Consider the following 26,349-nt stretch of genomic DNA (forward strand, 5'->3'; position numbering starts at 1 on the left):
ATTGTGTCTTTCTTCTTTAAGAGATCTTCCCTCCTGTGTGCCTAGACTTTGTTGTATGCATGTTCTATGATCTTTTTAGAGTACCGACGTTCACGGAACCTCCACACTGTAAGCCTTGCATGTTTATTAAATTCCATTTCACTGGATCAGTTCCTGCGAGTTGTTATGGGTTCACCATATGGGATACTTTGTACTAAGTTCTTGGGATGGCATCTACTGACATGCAGCAACAAGTTCATACTGGTGATCTTTCTGTCTATGGCACTCTGGAATTGGTTGCTTTCCAAATATTTGGCCATCCAGGTACACTATTTGTTGCTTATCGTGATGTTATGTGAATTTGATGTTGTGCGGGTTTTGATTGAACGTCTGGACAAATTGCAACTACTGCTTTACAGTACCATTCCATATGATGACAAGATCATCCATGTATCGGTTCCATGTTATACATAGCTCTCAACCATTTGTGTCACAAAGGCGGGTGAAAACACCCGATTTTATTTTTGGCGGGTGAGAGGCCCATTGAAATGAATGGGCATGCAGGAGGCTTGGCGGGTGAGTCAGCTGTTTAGAAGGCGGGTGACACCCGCCAAAAGCGTGTGAGTTGACAGCTATAATGTTATAATATTTTGTGTATATTCCTCTAGTTCTTCATGATGTAAAATTTCCTGTTCCCACATCCCCATCATAAACTGTGCATATTATATATACGTGCCCCTTTTTTAACCTAGGGTGTGGCGAGAGAAGAGTTTACTTATAGGTGCTGCGAGACATGCGTGTACCAGAGGCGGCAGAAATCTCAGGGTTTGGGATGTTCAAATGTAGTCAGGTCTGAGTAGAAGGATTCCTGGGAGAGGTAATGTAGCTCACATGTAAGTACTGGGACGAGGAAACATAGGACTAGGAGTAATAAAGATGTACAGTAGGTAATCCGTGCATGACACAGGGCAACTTGACAGTGCTTGCAGGTCGTTATTACTTCACTGGCTAATGTGAATATTCATTGCTCCTACAAGCTGCCATCTTGAAATGAATGCTTGACTGCACCCGTGATGGTAATGGTGCGAAAGAAACTACAAACACTAAAGGTGGGTCATTGAAATGTACAGAAAAAACACGTCTTTTCAAATTAACTATGGACGAAGATAGAATCTATAAAGAAAACGTGTGAATAAATTATGTACACTATTTTCTAAATGGTTGAAAATTTATCACTGAAAAATGATTGACTTTTGTTCGTAAGCCTAGTGCTTTCATAGTGATTGTTCCCACCTTAAAGAAATTGCTTTGAGAGCGACTGGCATATTAGTGGCACGGTTAGCATTGTCCGCTCACAACTATCGACGCGCAATAGCAGGTCCCCCACACCTGCCCCAGTGCCCCACGGAAGCGCTCTAGCAATTTGAGATGTTTACGGTTTCCCTTGTCACGCTCAACGGAGGACGAACAATGCAGGTTCATGGCCCCGCCTTCGGCGCTGATTGGTCCGCTGGGCCAGGTTAGACCTGCCTCTCAAGGGCGTAGTTATCCATGTATACATGCAGCGAGCCGACCCAAATGCTCCATTCGTTGCAACGATGTCTCTCTCTCAGCAATACCAGGCGCAGTCCTCCTGGCTCCCCACCCATGTGCAGGTGACGGTGCTGCAGGCGCGAGGGCTGAGGAGTAAAGGCAAAGCAGGCACCAACGATGCATACGCCATCATTCAGTTGGGCAAGGAACGTTATAGCACAACGGTGGCGGAGAAGAGCCACGCGCCCGTCTGGAAGGAAGAGGCCACCTTCGAGCTGCCCCTTCTGCACCAGGACCATCGCGGCCGCGGCACCCTGCGAGTCATCCTCATGCACCGCGCCCTAGTCGGTCTGGACAAGCATCTGGGCGAAGTGGGACTCGACCTCTACCAGCTGCACCAGGATCGGAACCGCCGGAAGACTCAGTGAGTGGGCCAAAGATCACACGGGGCGTCCGCGGGGGTGTTGAAACTATGAGGAATATTGGGGGAAGCTGGGATTCCGGCAACTTGAGTTAGCGGGGAGAGCTGAGGCAGCTCCCGGAGTGTAGCCTGACAGGAAACCAGGGCTGTCTCGCCCACACTCATGGGTGTAATTTTAGGGGGCGACAGGGGTGTTTGTCCCCCCCCCACCAACTTTCATGGTCCACCCTTTTGTCCCCATACATTTGGCTGAGGCACCGTTTTCTTCAGTTGTCTTGCCCCCCCCCACTCCCTCAACATCTGCATCAAAGTTACTCCACTGCCCACACTTATTAAATCCAGGCTTCCATACAGCAGGTAGTTAATAGTATGACCTATAAAATAACTTTTTAATGTCTGTTTTATGTAGCACGGATATATGTCGCTTCGAAAATACTAGATGCCGGCAGTGTGCCAGGTTACCAAAGCAAGGTACTGGTGTTGTGAAAACTTCACTGGGTTTTCCTTCTTAGTGAGTAGATACACCGCCCCCCCCCCCCCCCAATCCATTCAGAGTTCATACATGTTATCAGTGATACTCGAATACCACTGCATGTCACGAGATTTCACTGATGGTGATGAGTGGTGGACCGTCAAGCCTATTAAATATAAATATATATTTGTGTGGTCTAAAAGCATACCTTGTTGTTACTGGAATGTTAAGAACGTACTGTTATTTGCTATAAAACGTTATATAGTATGTGTTGTGTGTTGGTTTTTTTTTTTACCTTTTGTGTTGTAAGATTCGTTATCTGTTGACATTTCTTTTTTTATTTTAATTTCCTTATTTGTTCGTTTTTTTTTCTTTATTAAATGTTAACTTTGTTTAACAATAATAGATTTAAGGAAGAAGCGAAGTTGGAACGTAGGCGTCATAGGGAAGAGTTGGGTTCGCATTGGTACTAAGGGAAGAGTTGAGAAGGCCTACATTTACTCGGAGGCCTGCGATCCTGTAAGGTTTCAGGTGGAGCAGGGACTTCGTCAGAAGCCCAGTAGAGTCGCTCACAGGTGTGAGCGCCCGCAACATACCACAACTGTAGGAAGTTGGCCCCAGGTTTACACGGGGAATGGGATGGGGTCTACAGTATACACGCAATATCTCGCGGGCCCCTGTAGCAAGTGATTGTCTGTAATACTACTGACTGACTGGTCATTTAGTAGTAGCATGCCAAAGCTCACACGTTAATCATGGCTAACGAGTAATCTGTGGTATCTAGCGCACTTCTTGCATTCGATTGTATCAGCTCTTGGTAGCTTTGTCTATTCTCTAGTTGTGTTGGCCCGTGGTTAGCTCTTGCTGGACGTCTGGCTCTGTATCTGCCCTTGAGCCTACTGGCAGCCCAGGACACACTGTACATAGCCTAGTCCCCAAGCGTAGCCTATTGCAAACCAGTAATGTACAAGGTGCAGCTCAAATGTATGACACTCCATGGTGGTTGCATTCTGTGCTGCTGGATAATAAGTATTAATGGAAGCAACAGTGGAGCAGAATGTATTTTTTTTTTCATTAACAAGCTAGCTGATGTACCTGGCTTTGCCCTGGCTTCCATTTCCTCATTAACTATGCAAAATTTGGTTCAGGTTAGTTATTAGGTATCCAGTGACTTTTAACTAATAGAAAATAAAGACTACATTTTGTTTCACTAAAATTGCATTATTTATTTTGCTATTCAGTAAAATCACATAGATATGAATATTATTACTTGCTGTGGAAAACGGGCTCTCTGGAGAATTAGTTCTTCTTGCTGTAAGAAATTGTATGCATGTGGAGAGCTGCTTATGTGCTCATCGCCCATGATGCGACTGGCAACTTTAGGGGGTTGGGGAGGGGGGCGCAGAGTTGTAGAGTGTATTATTTTTTTGGCCCCCGTCGCAGCTCCGTAACCTACTTTGAAATATGGCAAGCGCTTACCAAACATTTATGAATACAGAAATGTATGATAACAATTTGCTAATCGGATCCATGGGAATGATAGTTTTCTGCGCCATGCTGGATCCTTAGAGATTCAAAATCGCCTAGAACTATCTGAATGTGACCAGATTATAGGGGCTGCAGCTAAATTAGAATTAGCATGAATGCTAATCATAAGGCATGATAGATGCATAAACATTGGAGCTTCCATACCAATAATTATTGCCTTGAGAAAGACCGGTGGTCGAAACACGTGTCGGCTGGACTGTGGTTAAATCAATTAAAATTGACTTTGAATTTTTGAAAACTCGTATCATTCGCATTGATCTGATTGGCAAATTGTTATCAATTTCTGTATTCATAACTGTTTGATAGGCGCAGAACACTGGTTTAATTCTATAGCTTTCTATTGCGTCTCGGGTAGGACCCGACATTACCAGTCCTGCAGCATACCTCAACAATATCTTATATATATTTATATATTACATCTTTTTAGCCTAAGCGCACTCGCAAACAGTATTTTACCCTGCCATTTTGTAATTTTTACTTGTTTGCCCATGCCCACAAAATTCCTCCATGTGAGGAAGCTGGATAATCCATAACTGCTGAACCCATATGCGTGCAACTTGTGTTAGCCGACCCCTTACCCTCACCAGTAAATCATTTGGCTCACAACATTTGTCAAGTGTTGGCAATAAAAGGCAGTAGGATATTATTGTGCAGATATGGTTATGGAGATGACAATAATCACATCATAATAGTATCATACTTTTGGGCACCGGGGTCCTGAGGTTACCCCCTCTGGCCTGTGCTGCCTTTTGTCCCACGACTTGTTGTGGACCCGTACAGTGCCCTGTACCTCTCTTCCTTTGTTCTTCTCCCTTCTTTGGTAGGGTGGGAGGGTTTTGTGGTAAAGAAGCAAAGAGTGGAAGACGCTGAGTGAACAGCGAACCTCCTGTTTGTTTGGGTCCCCGTTCAGGGTCTGCAAACAGATGGTTTATAAGACCCTGGGGAGACCTGGGTCTTTGAAGTGCATAGTAGTGGGGGCTGTACTCCAGCCCCCAGGCCGGATAGCTGGCTGTCTGGCCCCCTGAGGCGCAGCAGGTCTTTGAACCTGTGTCCTGCCTGACTGTTGGTTTTTCTTAGGTGCTTAGCACCTTGTTGCTTGGAGGAAGGGTGAGGTGATTGTTCACACCTCACCCTTCCCTGGCATTGTATGGCAGAGACTGCGTGTCTCTGCAGCTGAAGGGGAGAGGAGCAGGCATGGGGGTGGGGGCTGCCCCTCTCCTGGCCTGCTGGATGGTAACCTCGCCTTGGGCGGCCATGCGGCATTGCCCAGGTGTGCTGGTTTCAAATAGTGTGGTATGAGGTGCACTGCCTTCCAGCACCAGGAGGTAAGAAGTGGGTAAGTCAGATGGAACTGTCATGGAAAGGTGAGATGCATGATACTTGTAACAGGCGGGTAGGTGGTGAACAGATAAATAGTAATTGAAGAGGGGAACAATTATTGCACAGTGACCCCGGTAAACACAAAGTAGCTCACATTCTCATGGTTCATTTTAAATTACTCCATGCCACTAGCCGTATTCAAAACTTTTCTTTGTAGTCCCCATAAAAAATGGTAAGATCTGAAGACCGTTTAGAAAAGGGTGCATTTGTAAGCCTACTGTGTCATTAATCTTGGTCAAAATTGGATAGGATTTAAACTTAAATGCAGGAGTGGGTGGAGCCTACAATGGTTACTTATGGGAATTCAGGACAAACCTACTTAAGGGGTTAAACACTTTACAAGAATGTTAGTGTTCTCTTGTCCTCCCCCACCCACATGGTAACGTTATAGACACATGGCCCAAGGCATCAATGACATCCAATGTGTTAACAAGAGCTATGATAGCAAATGTTTGTTAGTAAAACAATCCATGATCACCTATGGCTAACGCCACAGCCAGTGAAAGTGTTCAGAACGTGGGCTAAATCTCAAAGTCCAAGCCGTATTCTGAGCAAGCCTATGCTGCTCGCACCCACCTGCCAGCTTCACTCCCTCTCCCTGCGGCTCATCCGTCTGCTCCCTCCACCACTCCCAGGGGCCCCACTTATCATTGTGTGTTAAGGCAACACTCCTCATCAGCCCTACACTCAAAATCCATGGCAGCCATGTTGGGGGCGTGGTCTGCAACAGTGTCCCTATAGCCATACACAATAGCTAAATGTAACATGTGCCAGTATATGTTTCCCTCATGCTATCGGGGCATCTAATGGCCCCAGGCGGTACTATGAAATAAAAGAAGTCGGGAACACGAGGCATATACAGAGGAGCGAAGACCAAAAGCGGACATGGCACAAAAAGAAAATAAATGTAAGGCGTTAATTATTAACTCACAATGGATAAAAATCACTAAAATGACAATTGCACCACACTGGTAAACGGGAGCTAAAAAACAGTGTCTTGGACATAAAGAAGATAAAGTGCTAGCGGGACTCTAATTCAAAATCTAGTAGCACTGGCTGTGTTTGAATACCAAATTAATCATCCTGGTCCGTATTTGATAACAAATCATACATGCTTGGAACACTCAAAAATTAGAAAAACACTTATTAAATGGGTCCATCGCTCGGCATGTTTCCGTTCTTTATCCCAACGATTGGTTGAACTTTCCTTAGGAGCTGATAATGATAGGCACTCTTATATTTGTCAGGACCTTTCTATTGGTGTCCAAAAATGAGCTCTAGTGTGCTTGCTGAGCTTATATTTTCGCACGACGCTTGAGATTAATACCAAGAAAAACATAGATATAGTCATTGGTGCAATAGTGGTTAAATGGAAGGGTGCTGCTACCCCTACATTGCCTTAAGAAAAGCAAAAAGAAATGGCGAATGTAATCGCCTCCGAGGTTCTGAGAGCACAGGAAACTCTTCCCAATAAAAACATTCTTTACCATGTGTCTGTGAATACAAGAAAGCCGTGAAATCGGCTTCACTTGGAACAACAGCCCCCGGGGAGAAACAGGGGTCCCACTGTCATAGTTGGTACCAACCTTATGAGTATACTTGTGTATATAAATAGCATATCAGAACTTTTTGAAGGTACTGGAGAACTCTTAGCATTTTCTGTATCTCCAGAGTGTGCGCCTTAATGCAGTGTCCAATCTGTAGTGGTGAGACACAAGACGCATCTAACGTCTCTCTACTATTTATTATTGAGTTTCTAGCAACCACCCCTTTATGTTAGAAAATTAACACTAGACCTCTAAGTCCAGAGTGTGCATTCTCACCTGATTAGGGAGGAACTGAAGATACACGGCGCTAGGGTGCGTGGGGTAATGCCATCAGTCACTTGTGTGGAGACAATTGGAGGTCTCATCAGTGCGGAAACTATTGTGAATGCTCTGCATAGCCTGCAAGAATAGCAATGGGGAAAATGAAGCACCCGTGTCAATGCGCTAGAGCTTTATTGCTTAATACAGAAATTGACATGGTGTCTTATGGCATTACTACAATCTAAACACCATTTTAGTTGGTGTAAATGTAACAGTAGCTTACCTTCAAAGAAGCGTGTCGCTCGCCTGCAAGTCTCAGTGGGTGGCTCATTTGCCTGTCCCGGTTTGTATGGTGAGAGGGACTCTCATTACTTACTAGACCTTTTATACTGTTCGGTATAGAGAGGTTACAGATCGACCATCTTAGTGTGGAGTAGGGATGTATAGAACTCAATGTGTCATCTGCAGCTAAATTAATTGGCTTAACAAAGGAGAAGATCAATTGGAAATAGTCTTCGCCAACAAAAAAAAATGTGTGGTTCAGTGCAAATGGTCCAGTAGGTTCAAATTCTAGCCTGATCAAGGGGCAAAACTGCTCCATGTGCCCAACTAAATATCTAGGGGCCCGAAGTCAGCTTATAACATTGGAGCCAAGTTTACTTAATTGTATGGCACTCAATGGCCTCATTCAGTCGCTCTTCGTCAAATATCAACTCTTGTTTTCTTCTAAAGAGTTAATCTTCTCTTGCTTTTTTATATCATGTCGTCAGTTTAAAATCTTCCCATCCACGTTTTTTCTCAAGGAAACGTTTTATCGTGTTATCTTGTTTTTTCTCTTTAATGCAACTCTGATGCTCCATTATCCTTGTTTTTAACTTGCAGTTTGTTTTGCCTATGTATTTTCACCCGCATGGTCAGATTATCAAGTAGATTACATGGTCTATATTGCAATTTGGAAAAAGTATTCTGTTTCCATGGTCTATCCAGCCCATTATCTTATCTTTTCGGATTTAGTGGTTAACTTTCATATACCACATTTGCTACATGGATAGTGTCTGGTGACTGGGTTGAGGCCACATGTAGGCATACCTGAAGGGGCAATGTCTTTCTCGCCCTGTAGTCTACTTTTGCTGATCAGATTACCAATGGAAGTACTTTTCCGGTAAGCAAAACTGGGTCCTTCAGCCGGTTGTCAGCCCGTTCAGATACTTTCCAATGTTAATGATGTTTCGTATTTTCAAACTCGGGTTGATAACAGTCTTGTTTGCGTTTCAACTTTTATCACCTGTCTTCTTAGGGTTACTTTCTAAAAGGGATTCTCTATGGTTGTTAAATGCCCTTTTAACCAATTTCTATCGGTATCCTATTGCTTGTAATTTAAAGGATAACACCAATGCCTCATTTTCAAACGCATCTTTGGTGATACTATTCGGCGTAAGGTGTAAAAAATTGCCAGAAGGGCAGGATTATCTTCCAATTGTTTTACATGATGACTAGCGTACTCTAGAAGGGACATTTTTTCAGTTGGTTTATGATGGGGTTTAACCAGCAACTGTCCTTCTCGATGAAAGATAGTGATATCATGAAAACTGGTACACTCATTGCTCTGGGATTTAGTGAGCTTTAAAATAGCGGGTTTGGTTGTTAAGCCAGTCAAAAAACAGATTAGCTGACTCGGAAGTTCCTACCCAAACGACCAGAATATCAGCGATTTAACAGGTCGAGTGTATGATCTGTGCTTTGTAGAGATTGTGGTCGGAAAAGATATATAATTTTTTTTAAAAAAAACTCTCTACATAGAGATTCTATGCTTGGGGCCATAGTGGCCCCCGTAGCCGTACCTTCAATTTGTTGGTAAAATACCCCCAAGAATTCTTCTTCGTTGAGGCCATTTCGACACACCACATTATAAAAGAGTTAGGTACTGGGTCATCATCAGTTCTGTTCCACAGTGCCGCCGTGTGGCACGAAACAACAGCAAATGGTCGTAACGATAAACATAAGATCCCCATGTGTGGAACTGACTGCTCATCCTGAATGACTTGCAGCATACATGTGATGTGTGTTTTTTTTTTTTTATTATTTTTTTTTTTTCTTTTCTCTTCCCGTAATGGGCAGTACGCTTGCATTTGCAAGATCCGCAATGCTCTAGTAAAACACGTTTTGCCTGCATAAGCAGAGCTGCAGTAATTAGCATATTTTGCCCAATGTCATTATTGCTGCAGTAATGCACATTTTGCCCAGCGACTAGTGTTGTAGTACTCATCTTTTGCCCTGGATCACTATAAAACAGTAATTACTTTAAAAAAAAAATGATTCTAATGTCCACAACTACTCAGTGCCTCACTCTGCTTGTCATGTACATGTGTGCTGAACGCGAACAGGCAAACACATACAAATAATATATATGCATGCCCACAAACACGCTTGTGTTAATTCATGCACAGAGGCAGTTGTGCAGACACACCTGTATGGCGGCAGGTGTACACACAGGGAACCAGATCAACTGATCCGCAGAGGCAGGCTAACAGACAAATGGAACCTTCCAAGGCTCGGAAGCCTCACTTGCTGTAGTGGCGATGAGGGGTGGGACTATCCTATCTGAAGCACTGTGTATAGTTATTTTATTTCAATACTTTAAGATGTTTAAATGGGATCATATCCTGTTGCATGCATTGCTAAAAGTCATGCTTTCATCAATAATGGGCCATGCACAATCTTAACTGAAGGAATCCACTTCTACGCTAATCTTGATCCCACCATTGTAATGGCATCTGAGGACGGGTACACCCTGAAAACATGTCGGGCTCTGATGGTTGCCTGCCTCTGTTATGAGGCATGTCTGATATCTGTGTTATTGTGGCAGTGAAGGTGATGTGACTTCGTAACTGTGTTTATAGTTTGCCCTGAGCTGCTGAAGACTGGGGTGCTTTCAATATCCCTATTTCAATGGGCGAGGGGGTTGTAATGTTATGAAATTGCCCATAAATTAAGGTTTGATTTATAGGTATACAGAGGTAAATATTTCCAGTTGCAAGCTACTAGCCAGCCATACCAACTTGCACCTTAATTCTGCACATACACGCAGCTCACCATTTCTTACTCGCCAAGCGTCAATAATCGCTATCCAACGGCAGACTAGGAAGCTGAAATGCAGTACACATATTTTACCACTCTGTCGCAAATGCTCTTGTCAACCTAACTCCAACCCCCCTACCTACAGATGGCCGCCCGACCTTTAGGAAACTGCTACAAAGCGGGCTATTAAGCGATCACCAGCTTTAGACCAGCACATAAACCTGAAAATGGATGCCCACTGACTGCATTTGTGACACAAGGAGCCTCTGCAAAGTGTTACAAAGTTGTCAGAATCCCATATGCATCTGATCAGCAAAGAATGATTGGGGAATAGACACGTTCCAAATGCAAGAGTAATGCTCGAATTACTTACCTGTAATGTTTATTACTCCTAGTCTTGCTCTTCCTTGTCCAGTACTTAACCTTTGAGTATGTTCTACTCCTAGGAACTTTCAGGCCCCTCTTAACTGAGGAGGTATAACCTCACACTTAGCCAATCCAAGGCAGCAACTTCAAAGCCAAGAAATAGGCAACTTCCGCCAATGAGTGAGAGGCTAGAGTAGTCCACACTGGGACGAGGAAGAGTAGGACTAGGAGTAATTAACATTACCGTCAGTAATCCGGGCATTACCTCCATGTCCCAGTACTTGGCATAATAGTACCAAAGCAAAACAGTAAGGATGACCATGCTCAACACAAAAGACAGACACCAAGGGTAATGCGAAACCAACCCAACTCCAATTTATTCAATGAAGAAAAACCGTAGTAAGACGAAGACCCCTGCCACCATCTCAACCAGACACAGCTGCCAGAACTACCACGCCAAAAGAAGTGGAACGGGGCCCCTCTATGTTGAGCTGGTAATGATGAATGAAGCTGTTTGGTGCAGCCGTGGTGGCAGCATGGAAGATGAGCCAATACCCGAAGCCGGGACCTAGCCTAGATTGGTTAATCTTCCAAGTAGGGGGACACCTTAATCCTGTCCATGTGCAAAGACTCTACAGAAAATTGCAGGAAATGCTGATTACTCTGGAAGATCAGGACATGGTAATAGGCGTACTGTAGGTCAAGGGTAACTAACCAATCCCCACTAGATACTGACTGCAGGCTTTCCATCTTGAAGCGTCAAGCCTGCACCAAGGTATTTGGTTTCCGAAGGTTGATGATTAGGCAAAAGGAGAGCTTCCTCTCCACCAACCCCCTCACCCGGCTTGGGGACCAGAAACACCCAGGAATAAAAGCCTCACCCCTCCTCCCGCACACACTGACCTTATGGCTCCGGACGATGGGCTGCTTCTGAAGGTTCTGGAGAGCAGCATGCAAGGCCAACCGGCAACTAATGTTTCTGGGCAGATGTCACGTGGAGACCAGACTCCGGAGGAGGAGAAACAAAGTTCAGGTACCCCAGGCGTACCGTGTAATGGGTCCAGGGGTCGGAGGCCAATGGGTTCCAGATTCGAGAAAAGTGACACAAAAGGCGTAAACCGGATATCTGCCTCACCGCGCCCACTCATGCAGGATCTTGTCCCCAATGTCCAAAATTGAGGGAAGCCCCAGTGTGGGAGAATTTTTGTACTGACGTGCAGAATGCTCTGCCGCCTGTGCTGTCCACCACAGACGGTTCCTGAAAACCCATGGATGGGTAGATCTGGAAATTAACAGGGGGGGTCCTGGGAGTCCCTCTGCCAGACATTAGTCCTGGTTACGAGAGACTTACCCAGAGTCTTTAGCTCACTATCTTTCACAGAGAAGAAATATCCCAAACATATCAGTCTTTGTCCTGCCCTGGGGCAGTCCAGCACCGAAATGCTAGGCAATTCTCCTCTGAACAAGAGTCTCCATGACCAGCTCAACCTCGTCCAAGTACTTCCCGGTGGCCGACTTGTCCTCAGAGGAAGGGGTGGGGGCCAGAGGCAGAAGAGCTGGAAGATGTAGAATCTGGGGCAGGCTTTGCCCACCCGCCCCAAACCCCCTCTTAACAGGCCTGGAGGGAGATGATGACTCCTCCACTGCATGGGGCTGCTTAGAAATGGTTTCCAATGGTCGGAATTCAGCCGTCGAAAAGTGAAACAACTTTGGAGGCAAGCATTCCTTTTTAAAAGAAAAGGCCTGGGAAAGGAGAGATGTGTTGCCTGGGCAAATCAGGAGTTCCAATCCAGCATCTCGGGCATGCCCAGGACCGTGAACAATGGTAAGAGGAAGGGGCAGGCCCACAAGCCAATCCCATACTTCCCAGAGCAGCCATACCTCCGCAGTGAGAAGGAGCTGCCAACGGTGGCTAAATTCCACAGTTTGGCCCCCCAGAGCTGAAATGGTGGTATCTGGCACAACGGCCGGGCTACCGTACTGAAACCCAGGGGGCTGCCTGGCCGGAAGATGCCAACGATCCAATTCCAGGCAAGACAAAAGGGAGCTGACGGAAGCCATGCAACCACGCGCGCCCCTGCTACCCCCCCCCCCCCACCCTCACTCGCTGTTCACCTGAGATGCAGCACTGCATTGGATTGGGTAAGTGGGAGGTTATACTTCTTTGGGTGGGGAGGGGCCTGAGGAGACCAGCTTGTAAAAAGTTCCTGGGAGTAGAACCTACTCAAAGGCAAGTACTGAGATGAAGAAGAGGGACGTGGAGGTAATGGAATAAACCCTCCCTGCCTCACATTACAGGTCTACCGTCTTCTTTCCACTAACCATCTCCCACCTTACACAACACACACGGCGACCTCCTGTTTATCGGTTACCACCTCAACATTCAGTTATGACAAAGGCAACTTCTTTAGTTTTATCGCATATTCCCCACATCGATGGCTGACCTGGGTTCACACCCTGTAATTCATCAAATCTTTGGCTCTCCAATACCATTAAACACATCTGTCCCCACCATATCCATAGAACCATACTAGTGCTTAGGTTTTGGATACTTCTAGCTTGCACCCTTCTTCCTCTCACTCCATCTTACTAGTAACCACTTTACGATGTTTCTTACATGCCAATGCACATCAAGCTCACCACAATGGCAGTCTGGGAGGAAAAGCTGATTGCTCATTGGTTTTCTGTATCTTTCTTGGGATACAGGTACGACTGAAGTGCATATGCAAGGCATAAAATAAGTAGTGTCGCGTAGCGATTTGCTATGCAATTCTGTGGGTTTCCTAATTAAATTTACACTTGTCTAGCAAACCTAGCCATTTAAGTTACCCTGTTCAATGAAAGCACAGATCGCCCTGCATTCCTCTTTCCTTCAGGTCTCCCTCTGCCCTCTTTCTCTGTTCACTGCAAGTTCAAAAGGGCTAATGGGGAGAGAGTTCAGCCGTCTCCTACGTCCTTATGTACCGGTGAGTATGCAAGCAAGATTTTTTTTTGTTTTATTCTTCAAATAATTGCAAACCAGAAGTAATTGGGGATAATACTTTTTTTATTCTTTTTTTTTTATTTTTTTAACTCTGGTCATTCATTTTCATTTCTAAAAATGTAATTTGTTACGTAATAACAATACACTGGCTCCATGCTGTACAGTAAAGTGTAGGTCAGTGTATCTAAATATCATAGTGTAACTATATTTCATTTTGTGGGAAGATCCAGTATATTGATATGGGACACACTGGAAAATGTACATGATCAAAGGGCCAAATGCTTTTGATGGCAAACCTAGTTCTGTAACCTGTTGGTTACATGCAGCTTGCAACTGGTGCTCAACTCATGAGCTGATCCCGTACTCCTTGACATTCTTTCTTATCACCCTGTTGCTTTATAACAGCTACCCTGAAAGTGGGATGGCCACCAACTGCAATATTCCAGCTAGTTTGCCCAGTTCTCGCCGGCTACACCATCCACTCTGCTTAGTCTTTCTTTCCTCTTACACAATGAATAGCCAGCTAGATGTTTACGCATAGCAGTGATCAATAGTTCCATCCAATATGTACATCTATAAATCTACTGCACTACCATCACTGTAGTTGGCCTCTAGAGCTTGCTTTCCTCTAGGATTATTATGACATTATTATTTATTAGCACCTGCAAAAGAGAGATGGCCAAACTGTTTTCAGAGCCTTTTTATCATATCTATTTGTGTCCATTCATGCAGCTAACCTTTCATAGACCTTCATCCAGGGATCACACAGTATTTTCGCCCTCTCACATAGTGTGGATTTTAAGGTGGGTCAGTACCATTTGCATGGGAGGTTTTAAACTTTAAATAAAACTCTACTTTGCAGTAAATGTCAAATAAAAGTTTCACTGTGCAGGGCTGACCTCTTGCTTGCAGCAGTGTGCCAATCTAAAGTGGGATTGTGGTGACATGCACCATTTTATACAAGGCACATTTATATTTGTCAACAAATGCCATGGGGTCAAATGCATTTCTCTTCGGTCGAGTGGCTTAACTAAGTTACTCGACCTGCAGGTCTAGTTAAATTTTAAAGCACTTGCAGGGTCTGACTTATCTCGCTATGTCTTACTACTTTGATACACGAAACTGCTGGATTGTTCATTTTTATTTGTATGGTACTAGTATCTTCTGGCAGGCTTTAAAAATTAGTACAACATTTCTAATCCGTTGTGTTGGTTTGCTAATCATGAACATTTTATTTGGCTAATTCTGCTAATCAATTTTGGAACACTAATTTATGCCTTGATATGTTGCAAACATGGAAGATTTGTTGTACGTTTTGTAGTCCTATCGCTCTCATGGATTCATTGATCACACCCAGAGCCTTGCTTGGGTGGGATGTTCACAGGTAGACCTTTCGGGGGTCCACTGTCTCCGCCACAAGCCACCCCATAAATTGGTGCCAACTAATGTCAACCGCAGCGGCTCTACGACTTGAAATCTGTAGGCCTCAGGGTGCTTTGCACCAGAGCAGGTGGCACAGTGCTCGACCTCAAAACGACATCCAAATGGGAAGGGGGCTTCTCCAGTCTGGCCTCGCAGGAGAAAAGGGCTGCCATGCTGTGCCCTTAATCAGCCTTACAGATAAGGGGGTGTATCGGCCTCTTTTACTCCCTAAAAATACTCATTAAAATAAAAAATAGTAAACAGACACGTAGCACCTTGTGCCCCTGCTTTCACCAGAACCCCTTCATAGATAGGTTTGGACTAGTAGTGCATGCAGTACAAAAGGGAAAATTACTGTTCCTACCTGATCGAAAGAAGTACGCATGTATCTTTTAAGTTACATGAATAACTAGGTGCAAAGAAAACATTATTAAAAAACATTTCCCTTTTCCTTTTAAAACGGTTTTTACTCTTTTAAAATACTACCATTGGGAAATGGACTTGCATTTTTACTCCCAAGAAAATAATTTTACGCCGAACTTTAAAAGGAGCAAAATACTCCCACTTCAAAATCTTATGAGCCCTGCCTACGGCGTCTTGCCTTTTAAGGGAAATGGTTGCTGCTGTGAGTAGTCTCTAACCTACGAACCTGTATACATTGTTATTCCCTTGCGAAACAAAACTGTTTATACATGCGCTCCTTGACTCACTTGCCTCGTGTGTGTTTAGATGTGTTTGCCAGAAGCGTCATTGAATATGTGCTGCTGGAACGTGCTTGCGTACCAGCAGCCTAATTTCCACTTTGCTCCAGTGTAGTAGACATAACTTCAAAGTAGGTCATGATGCGTCTCTCTGGTGTACTGGAGGCTCACGCTAGTAAATCTAACATGGTAATTCAGGGTGACGGCAGGCTCCCTGTTGGGCTCGCTGTTCTCACAGCTGAATGGCTGTCCTGTTCTGCGTGTTTGATGTGATTCCCACGTTGGAGGAGGTGGAAACGAACCTCCAGCCTTTCTCCTTATAAAATAGTGAAAAATGAGTGTAATGTATTTAGGCCCAAGAAGGCTGGTTCCTTCTCTATCAATTTTCAGACGCTCAGCCCCCATCAGGGTTCGTAATTGTTGGGAGCTGAGAGCTATTTAGTTCCACGGGTTTGTCCTTTGGCGCAACCCTACCTGTGCTCGGCCATTCACATTCCTTTCTGGTTTTGCAAACCTGCCACTTGATAAAATTGTGCCACTATCTCACCAACACGCATTTTTCTCAGACTGGGATTTGGGGGGGAAAAGTGAAAATGATTCAAGCTCTTCATCATGCTTTACTGCTCCCCTTCCAACAGGGAATACAAAATGCTAGGCCTCACTTCTAATATGGCTGTGCTTCAGTAATTCCCGCACCCACACCCTATGGCTGCATCGTCACTGTTGTACACTATCATTCATGCCCTATACATGGTCCTATCTACATTTCTATAGCTTCTACGACCGCTCCTGTATCTACGATTCCCCCGCTGTGTAGCCCCCCCCTCCCCTCTTTGGCCATGCACCTGAACTGTTGCCTGCTCTGATATGATTTTTGCAACCTGAATCGTTGGGAGCGCGTGGAAGCAAGACGTGCAACCCAAGACTCGCTTGGCTTTTTAAATGTAATTTTTAAGGCGAGTCTTAATCCGAATGTTTGCCATGGGTAGTATTGACGGTTCCATGTAATAATGTCGCCACAAAAATCTCGCCACGCAAAAATATCGCCGAAAAATGCCCGTTTTTTGTGGCAACATTATTGCATGGAACATGCGGGGGGACAACACCCCAGCATTTTATTTATTTTTTTTTTGCCCCTGTCCATATATATATATATATATATATATATATATATATATATATATATATATATATATATATATAATGATAATGGTCACCCATATAATATCGCCACAACCTTTTCCCGGCGATATTATTTACAGTGACCATATATATGGGGATAATAATACCTGATACCGTATTGACATGGTTTGTTTATGTATCATTAAATCTGGTGGTTAAAAGAATGTCCTGGATCCAGAAGCAAGAGTGGATTTAATTTTGTTCTCCTCTGAGGCGAGCGTTTTCAGCCATGAATCGAACTTTTGAAACTTTTGTCTAATTCAAGTAAAAACATTTCATTTGAAATGACTTATTGGCTTATGAAAGAGACCCTATTACAACACTGTTTAAAAGTTGGTGCTGAAACTCTATTACTTTGCTGTAGTGTTGGGCATGGTTGCCATCTTTAGATTTTCACTATGGGGGCAGAAATTCCCGGCTAGTAAATCCGAGCAGAGGTAGGGGGGGGTACAGATCCCTCCCCAAGTAGGGGCTGGCTGGGGCATACATTTATCGTGAGCACCAATTGGGGAGGGAGGGAACCCACGATTGCAATAACGTCTTTTGTTTTGTGACAATGTTTGAGTAGTGCCCAACAGGCAGTTTTTGGGTGACGTATTGCAAATTGGCACTAGTGGTTTAGTAACGCTGGTCCATGGTACTAGCTACACAGTGGAGTAGCTCCTGAAACTGGCCCACGCTAACCTTTTGGACCTGCACTTCGAGCGTTGATTTACAGGCCAGTCTGCACCTGTTCCCATGTCGAAACTGCATAATTTACAGCACGGATTTCAGATGAAACTGGGGAAAAATATAACCTTTACTGGATGCTCGGAACATATGAAAGCAAGTAGCTCAACTGCATGAGCTACTTCTGCATCTTTCTTCTTTAGGGCTCGGCTTAAAAAGACCTTAAGTAAGTGCCATGTGGATCTTAGTTACTCCACAAAATCGCTGCATTACCCACAGTGCAGTTCATGCACATGACTTAAGTCAACCGTTTGGTCTTAATCTCTGAAGAAACTAGCTGACTAGACTCCTGCCAATGCTGCTACACGCCCCTACACTTGATGGGCTCTCACCTACCGGAGACAAAATCGGTTATTTTCAACCGCTGGTAACACACACGTTTGAGAGCTTCGTTGGGCCCCCTCGTGCTGCCCTCCATCTGATTTCGGTTGTTCAGTCGGCAACTGAAGACGGTAACATCTGAGCCTCCTGCCCGTCTAGGGTGTGGGCGGCAAAGTGGGTAGCTGCCCCCTTTGATCCCATGTAGTTGACGCTCAAGGTGGCCAATGGGAAGTTGGGTTAAGTCGGCTGCAGGGAATGCTGCTTTGTCTGGGGGGAGGCTGTGGTGTTCACGAAACTTGCATTGAGACCAGCCTAGCAGGAAGTGTGAACCCTTCCTTCGTTCTTCTCGTCATATGTGACCCGCTCTTTATCTCGGGCAGTAAAGATAACAATCACCCGCTGCCGGAGCAGCGGGGGAAATTACCACTGCCCCGACCGCATTCTCCCAGGAGCCCGTTCCTTCTGTTCTGCTTCCCCCCCTTTATTGTTCTCGGAAAGTCCGCTGCTCGGGTGCTTCGTGTTGCCTTTTTGAACCCGTTTTTCAGGCGATACCGGAACGCCACTGGTGCTTTCAGCCCCTTCCAAGTTTCTGTTGGCCGAGCACCTTCCCGTTGGCATTCCTGAGGCCGCAGTATCGGGTTACCTGTTGCGCTAACAAATACCAGCTAGTGCCAATGTTTATTTAATGAGCCGTCCAGGGCCTCGTCCCTTCTCTTGTGTTTTTTTTTTTTTCTTTCCCTTCCTCTAAAGGTGATCCCAACCTGCTGGCGCTGTGCTTTGCGTGCGCAGGATTTGTTCAGCCACGGCAAGCTCTCCAGTCCCGCGAGTTTCTCAGATTTGCACCTGCACAACAGCTGCTACTTTCACAAAACCTGAAATTTCACCCAAATAAGATTTGCCGACTTGTACACATTCGGTCTCGTTTTAGGCTTTGTAAATCTGGTGAACTCGGCTTTACAAAACTTCGAGATGTTGCCAAGCATTGCTTGATTTGTTCCAGTGCATTTATTTATTTTTTAATTAAGCTTTCGAGGTATCACCTTCATTGTTGGATTGACAAATGGTCCCCACCCTGAGGTGTTGATGCACGTGCTGCGTTGATAGTTGGAAAGCGGTGACAAGTAGTGCCACGATGCTAAGCGATGTTAACTTGGAGATGGATGTTCCAGTCATTGGCGGCCCCAGTGTGCTTTCGTGATGCATACAAGTAAATCCTGCTGACCCGAGTGCATTCTTGCCCGTGACCGTCCAGCAATACTGGCTGTGTGGGAGCGCGTGCCAGGCGGGTATCGGGAAAGGATCCTCCCTGAATGCATTCCAGCGCATGCAGCCACCGAGTGATTACGGCAGTGAGCACGCCGTGATGAATACGCAGCCGTTCTGGCATTTTCCGTGTTGCGCAATGCCCTTCTCGCAGTGTTAGTAAGCTATGGAATCGCGTTAGGCGTTACCGATGGCCCACCATACAAAGGCTTCGGATGATTTATCTGCAACTTTGGTGGTATTGTAACGTTTAGCCCCCGCCCTTCCCCCCCCCCCCCCCCCCCAAAGCTCCGTGAAGGGCCAGTCCTGCGATTGGTGCTCGTGGTATTTGCCGTTAGGTAGTGACCTGGGACCAGAAGTGTTCTGTGGATTTGTCTGGACCGACATTAACGTCGTTTTTTTATTTTTTTTTATGGGCCGAAAGCAGGTTCAGATTTTGGCGTGCCCCACGTAAATCGTCATTAATCGTTACTGTACTTTAGTGGGAGTTTGGATGTTAGTAATTTCGTCATGCTTGCTCTTTTTGGTAACTTGAGTTGTTTGTGGTCCATTTCGAGCACCATTATCTTGACTCAAGTGCTTAGCTTTCTTATAGTTTAACTTCTGGTAATTTGTGTAGTCTCCAGACTGCTCCCTTTCCTTTGCCAAACAAGATCCTTTTGGCCCATGGGTGAAATGTATGCCGGAGGGACAGAAGCTGACACTGAAGGGGAATCTGTCTGCAAGGCCCAGTGCGAGGAGGATGGGTAGGACACTGGGTTGTAAGGACTTTTGTCATGTTTTTCTATGACTTGCGATAAATTTCATACCATGTTATGATTTGCTTCTCATGGTTCCAGGCATTGAGCACGAACTGCTCTCGCAGTAATATGTTCCCAACACAATACGCATACCAACTAAGCCACCCGCACGTGACTGTTTAGCACCCTCCCATCAGACCTCAAACATCAGTACGCTGCAACTCAACAACAAACTTGCATACCATGCCAAAGCCCAATGCATCCTAACGCCATGGGCACTCGAGTGTCCCGGGACACCAATGTCTACGCTCTCGACACAAAATAAATTTGCTCTGGGTATTACTTGTCTGCATCAACACAACAGCAAATGTATCCTGCATTTTTCCCCCCTCACTCTCCACTCGGCGACTCTTTTCAGATCCGCCAGAGTGTAATATATATCCATGTAGCGACTGTTAACTTTTAAAAACTTAATGCTTGTAAAACCAAGAGCCTAATCTTAATTTCCATCTGAAAGAAAGTAACCCGTCATTGGGCATTAAGTGGTGTTTCTTTGGAGAATGCTTCAGATCTGGTATACTTAATATTCTCTATATCAAGTATTCTGAAAAATCTGAACATTACTAGCTATTTTAGACATGTGACTGAACCTATAATTTCGCAGACTATGTATATTCAGGACAAATACTGCAAATACTCCCTTGTCCAGCTTATTAAATATTATGTTAGTAAAGTTCATACATTTATTTATAGTATTGCAACCTGCCCAAATTGTTCTTTTGAAAGTTCTAGGAAAAATGGAAAGCATAATATGGTGGAAGGTATTGGGAATCCTCTAACTCCACACTAACTGCTGCCATTAGAATTGATCTGGGACTTGGGTATGGCTCAGCTTATCTTTCTACTATAAACTGTTGGTCCCATGCCCATATTCCCTGTATACAGATTTGAATCTAGTTTTATTAGCAGCACAAGATTGAATGAATTTGCTGATTCCTGTGATGCAGTTTTGGAAGTAATGGGACTATCTAGGAAGGATGTCATGAACGATCCAAACTGGGTTAAGAAATCCATTTATCAGGCGGATTGGTGCTCCACCACTGTAAAGTTCAATAGGTACAAAAGTTTACAACACCTCATCTCCAATTGGAGGATTTTTCCTTGTCCTAAATTCCGACGCCACTCTACAATACAAGGTTTTGGTGTAATCCATATAAAACTTGGGAGATTCTGTTAAGGTACAAGGATATTGGCCCCAATACTGCTAATTGCTGCTTCTGTGGATCCCAAGGATACAGGAAACCCTTGAGCATTTGTTTTTATGTTGTGTCTACTTGAAATCTAATGGCATGCGACGCGCAATTTGGGATTTGAAATTGATCAATGGGCAATCGCAGGGGACATTCTCCATAAACCAACATGGAAAAGCGGGGGTACATTTTCGTACGTTGACTATCTGTTTCTATCAAACTATTTGTTTCAACTTTGTGGGGAATTTAAGTTGTGGATACTCCATTGCGCGCTCATGATGATGGCAATTTTCAAGTTGGTGGCGATACATCCTAGCAATGTCCCTTTTATGAAAATGGAGGGGAACACTGCAGGTAATAGGCTAGCTAAAAAAAAATAAGTAACGCAGAAAGATATGATATGTGTGCTAAATTGTTTTAGGACTGCCTCTTCGATGAAAAGATGCAGTTGATTGCCCCGGATTTATTCCAGATTTTTGTATATGGGCTTGACCAGCAGGTTCCACCATAGGGTGAAGTATGTTGCTTTCCAACCTTTTGATGTGGTTGTGCAGGATAGGAAGAATAAATTAAGAGAGCTATTGGAGCACTGGCAAGGTAGGGGCTGGAGTGGTCTAAATACGAAGAAACGGTGAGATACGCAAAGCAAAAGGTATAAGACCTGCAGCAAGTGTTATTGGCACAGGCATATGCAAAAGGAAGGGGGGGGGGGGTAATGCTACATACTAAATGCAGGAAACATGCTCGTAATTTCTGGGCTCTGGTAAACCAAGCCCTAGGTTTGTGAGCAGAGTGATTCAGTAGCTGTTGCTGCATGGGAAAGTCATTTAAGAACTCTCGTACCGAGGGTCAGAGTCCATGATTCCTCGCACCCCCCCACTCCCCTACAATCACCCGGTGGAGCTTTGGACTCTGTATCAGTATCGATTGCGCGCCATAAGGCATGTCTGGTTCAAGGGCACCGGGTTGTTGGAATGGTTTAAGCAATGCAGTTCTTAAAAGTGAGCCGGACAGCACTATATTGGAAATTCTTGGACCCTCCTGTTGGGTCTTTTTTTTTTTTTCATTTTATATATATATATATATATATATATATAGTTCTTGGAAGCTGAATTCGTTTAAGAGGGTGTGCAGACAGCATTATTTCTGGCTGTAGTCAAACGGTTGAAGATCTATTATTGAATATCATAGGTGTGATAAAAAGGCTATTTGAATATGATTGGTTAGTCACAATAGAGTAAATTATAGAAGAGCCTGTCCCTCTTGGATACGTCTTGACTATGTACCTCAAAGTTCCCGAATGCATGTTGGCGGGGTCAGTTTCAAAGGTACATATTAAACGTGTTGATGGGTGAGGTTTGTAGGGTGCAAGCCTGCCGGGGGTTGGGGTCTGGGGGGGGGATGGCGAGAATGGGCAATTGCTGAAGACAAGGAGGCACATTATGGTGGAGTGTTTGTTGTTGAAACAACAAAGAAAGTGGCTCCCTAGCAGCCAGGTGCAAGTGTCTCAGCTGAAGGTGGATGACTTCGTCCTCCGACTTTCGGATGGTGAGGTCACCGGTGTGACAATAGCTACGATTTAAATAGCTTCATTGTGAAGGCAAACAAGTGGTGATTAGGTGTACAGAACACGGAGTCTTTCCTTCTCGTTTTGTTTCTTTTATTGTTTTACCTAATAAAACGGAATAATTATTAAATGGTCAGATTGATCAACAATACCCCAAATAGCAGTGTAATTTTAAGTAACTGTTCATTATGTACTCTTGTTTTAATTTTGTGTAAGGGTGACATGTGCAACCAGTTTCACAATAAAAAAAATAAATTTGCACACACCGTTGCCATCAAGTTCCTAACCCCCAGCTGCTGTGTGAAGTGAAACTGCACTCTCGACTAGAGCTCGATCCTTGTCTCTGGTCTACTGTACGCACACCTACTGCCGTCTCCTGTAACATGTACTGTACAAACTTGTATAATGTATCCCCCCCCCCCCAATGTACTGCTTTATTTGCAGAAGGATATACCCCCCCCCCTTTGATGTACTAATTTGCAGAAGGATAGTCTTGTAATGTTAGGAAGGCAGTTCTTAGTCCACTCTTTGGCCTGAGCCTGTCACCAGGTAGATGACAACCGCTGAGAACTGGTGACAATGGAAAGAATCGGCGAAGTGGATCGGATCGGCTGTGTCCAATAGCACGCACTGACTTTCGTTTTTTATTTATCCCCAATCACCTTTCAGAAGCTGCACAAGTTTAACTGAAGATTGGACACGAGAATATGTACCAATTAGTTTATTTGTATTTTAGATACTATTTCCCCCTCTTCCGGATTGTAGCCCAATTTTAGACAAGCGGCCGTGCTCCTGAAAGCCAGGGTATGCTTCCTCATGCTGCTTGCGAAATCAGCACGTTTCCCCCCCTCGCCCTTCAAATGTCCGAGTTTTGTGCGCAGAGTTCATAAGCAAGCTACACCAATGAAACTGCTGCGCTCCTGTAACATCTTAACTCCTCATTTCGTGTAACCAGACGCAAGGTGTCTGGAGGATGGAGCTCGGGGGCAATGTGCTCGCCTTGGAAGCAGACGACATGGAGCAACACAAGTTCGATCCCCGGGTCCGTACTTAGAAACCTCTGGGTATTAAGCACGTTATAAATAATACAACACAGCCGTCTAGGGGAACAAATCTGTCCTCTCAAGGCTTCTACTTCTCTGCAAAGACTTGTGGGCGGCTGGGAGTGGAGCAGCGAGCAAGCATTGTATTGGAGGCGGCAGTTATTAACGCCACACCCCGCCAGTCCGCGTTTACCTGCTTGGTGACATGATTTCCCCAACTCAGTTCTTGCTCTACCAGTAGGACCAAAACAACATCCCAGTGGTCGAAGTGTACGAAAAGAAGTAGTGGAATTCTGCCCCTGCCGGTCTGCACCCACTCGCTCCCTCAAACCCCATTGCCACGCCCCCCTCCCACGTGCAATCCAAACCCCCAAACACATGCACCTGCTGTTTAAGGGAACGTTCAGTGCAGTGCACTAAAAGTGCAAGTTTCGACTTCTTCCTACACTTCTTCTATTTTAAAACAAAACCATTCCGGAATGGTTTCTTTTTAAAATAAAAGTATAGGAGCTGTAAATGAGGAGCTCCTCCTCACTTCGACCACTGCCCAGGCCTTGTTTGAATTCCGTTACTGGGGCCAAAAGCCTACTCTGTTCATTTATGTATTTCATTGTTGTGGCAAGAACTTGCACTCGAGCCCGCGCTACTGAGACCCCTCTGTGACCCCAGTTAGATTTTCAGCCAGGTAGTAGCAGTGCCAAATAAAGGTGTCTGAGCTCATGGGGAATCCAATTTCCAAAATGTTTGTGGTAGCTCACTTGCCTACATTAGGGGGTGGGGTAGGGGGCGAAACACTAATTATCTCCTGAAACGCTATTCAACGTGGGTGCTGATCTAGTTGAAACTAGAATAAGAAGGCTATGATCTGATGGACCCTGCTTGATGCTGCAAGAGGCGGATGGAGATAACAGCATGAGGGTTCCAGCAAAGGCAGCCTGTAATGCCCATTGCTGTAAAGCGCACGTTTTATTTACTAAACTAAGATTAAGCATTTTACTTTGTGATAAGACTGCCGTCCGTTCCAGACCAGAGGCACCGATTGGTCGGCTGTGGGACCGTCCCTGAGCACTAACCCCAGGGATGGGGCAAACAGGAACCACCCTCTGGCAAGCACAGAAAGAATGCATTAATTAAACCCCATTGAAGAGGAAAACTATGATGACTTTTTGAAATGCCTCCAGTTGCTCATACAATTCTGGAAGTTCCTTTTTTTTAATGTTTTTTATTTGGCGCTTTACATCATTTTTTAGATGCATCCGTACAGTACAATTTAAGCAGAATGAACAACAATCAAGACTGATTAAAAGAAAGGAGATGGGTTTTCAATTGGCAGCATAAAATATGATCGGTAGAAGGTGCTTGGATAGAGTGGGAGAGCATTCCAATGCTTGGGTGCAAGAAGTCTGAAAGGGCGGAATCGAGAAGAAGCACAAGGTGGTTTGGGAACAACAAGAAGAAAGAGATTGAGAACGAGGAGGCGAATGGAAAGAAACAAGAGAACAGAGATGGGAGGGAGCAAGACCATAAAGAGCTTTATAGACCAAGCAAAGAAGATGGAGATCAAAAGAAAGAGGCAGAGTGAAGGGAAGGAGTAATGGAACGATGAAAAGGAAGCTGAAAGAGAAGACGAATGGGCAGAATAACAAACGGCGTGTCAGGGGGTAAGATGAGACTTGGGGTAAACCTAATCAGAGAACTGCGCAATAGTTGTAAGCGAGAAAAGACGGAATAAGTAAGCAGCTTGGTAGCCTGATATGATAGAAAAGGACAAGCACGCCGAAGATTATTAAGATGGAAACATGCAGAGGGAGCAGTATTAGAAAAGTGTAAAGGGGGCCACACTATTACACTAATCTTCATACTTCTGATAAAACGTTGCAAAATTCCTATGCCCAAATTTGTACATTTAAAAACGTTGATGCTTGGTGTATATGATCAGTGTGGGAGCAAAGGGATGCACCTCGCCGTTGTTGAATTTACCCTGGGACTTGCATACGTCCATTTTGTGGTGTGCATCTTCTGTACAAAATACTGTTCTGCTGCGTTCTATCTTTGGGGTGCGATGGGTGCGTCCCAGGATGTTGTGCAAAGAAGTCCTGCAATCCTTTGTTTGCTGTAGTCAAATAGTCCAGGGTGTGCTGGAGCTAGCCCACTGTGTGCTGCCATTAACCCATACACAGGTGCTGCAGCATTGCCTAGTCCCATTGTGCTCCTTGGAAACGGGGGGAGGGTCTGCATCCACACATTATATCTCTAAAAGGCAGGTGGAGCATTGTTGAAAGCCAAGTAAAAGAGGAGTCGGCCAGGGATCCCTGTTTTGTTGCACTGTGCTTCCATGATCTCCGTTGGGTGTACTTCTTGCATGGGCCTGACTCTGTTCCCTCCAGAAATTCCTTCAAGATGGGGCTTCAGTTCTGGCAAATTAACAAGGGGGTCCTGGGAGTCCCTCTGCCAGACATTAGTCCTGGTTACGAGAGACTTACCCAGAGTCTTTAGCTCACTATCTTTCACAGAAAAGAAATATCCCAAACATATCAGTCTTTGTCCTGCCCTGGGGCAGTCC

The 26,349-nt window shown here is 44.8% G+C and overlaps 1 protein-coding gene across 2 annotated transcripts in view; it reads left to right on the top strand.

Moving 5' to 3' along the window:
• Positions 1 to 1,369: 1,369 nt before the first annotated feature.
• The window catches only part of RAB11FIP1 (RAB11 family interacting protein 1), a 91,607-nt gene continuing 66,627 nt past the window's right edge, over positions 1,370 to 26,349 (top strand). The window contains exon 1 of one of the 2 annotated variants that reach the window (XM_069617957.1): positions 1,370 to 1,936. In XM_069617957.1, coding sequence (XP_069474058.1) covers positions 1,539 to 1,936 — 398 coding nt within the window. In that variant the 5' untranslated portion in view covers positions 1,370 to 1,538. The remainder of the gene's footprint in view (positions 1,937 to 26,349) is intronic. The other variant, XM_069617956.1, reaches the window with a different exon arrangement.

This window comes from Ambystoma mexicanum, chromosome 10 (assembly GCF_040938575.1).
Source record: "Ambystoma mexicanum isolate Mex_15411 chromosome 10, UKY_AmexF1_1, whole genome shotgun sequence".
NCBI classification, from domain to species: Eukaryota; Metazoa; Chordata; class Amphibia; order Caudata; family Ambystomatidae; genus Ambystoma; species Ambystoma mexicanum.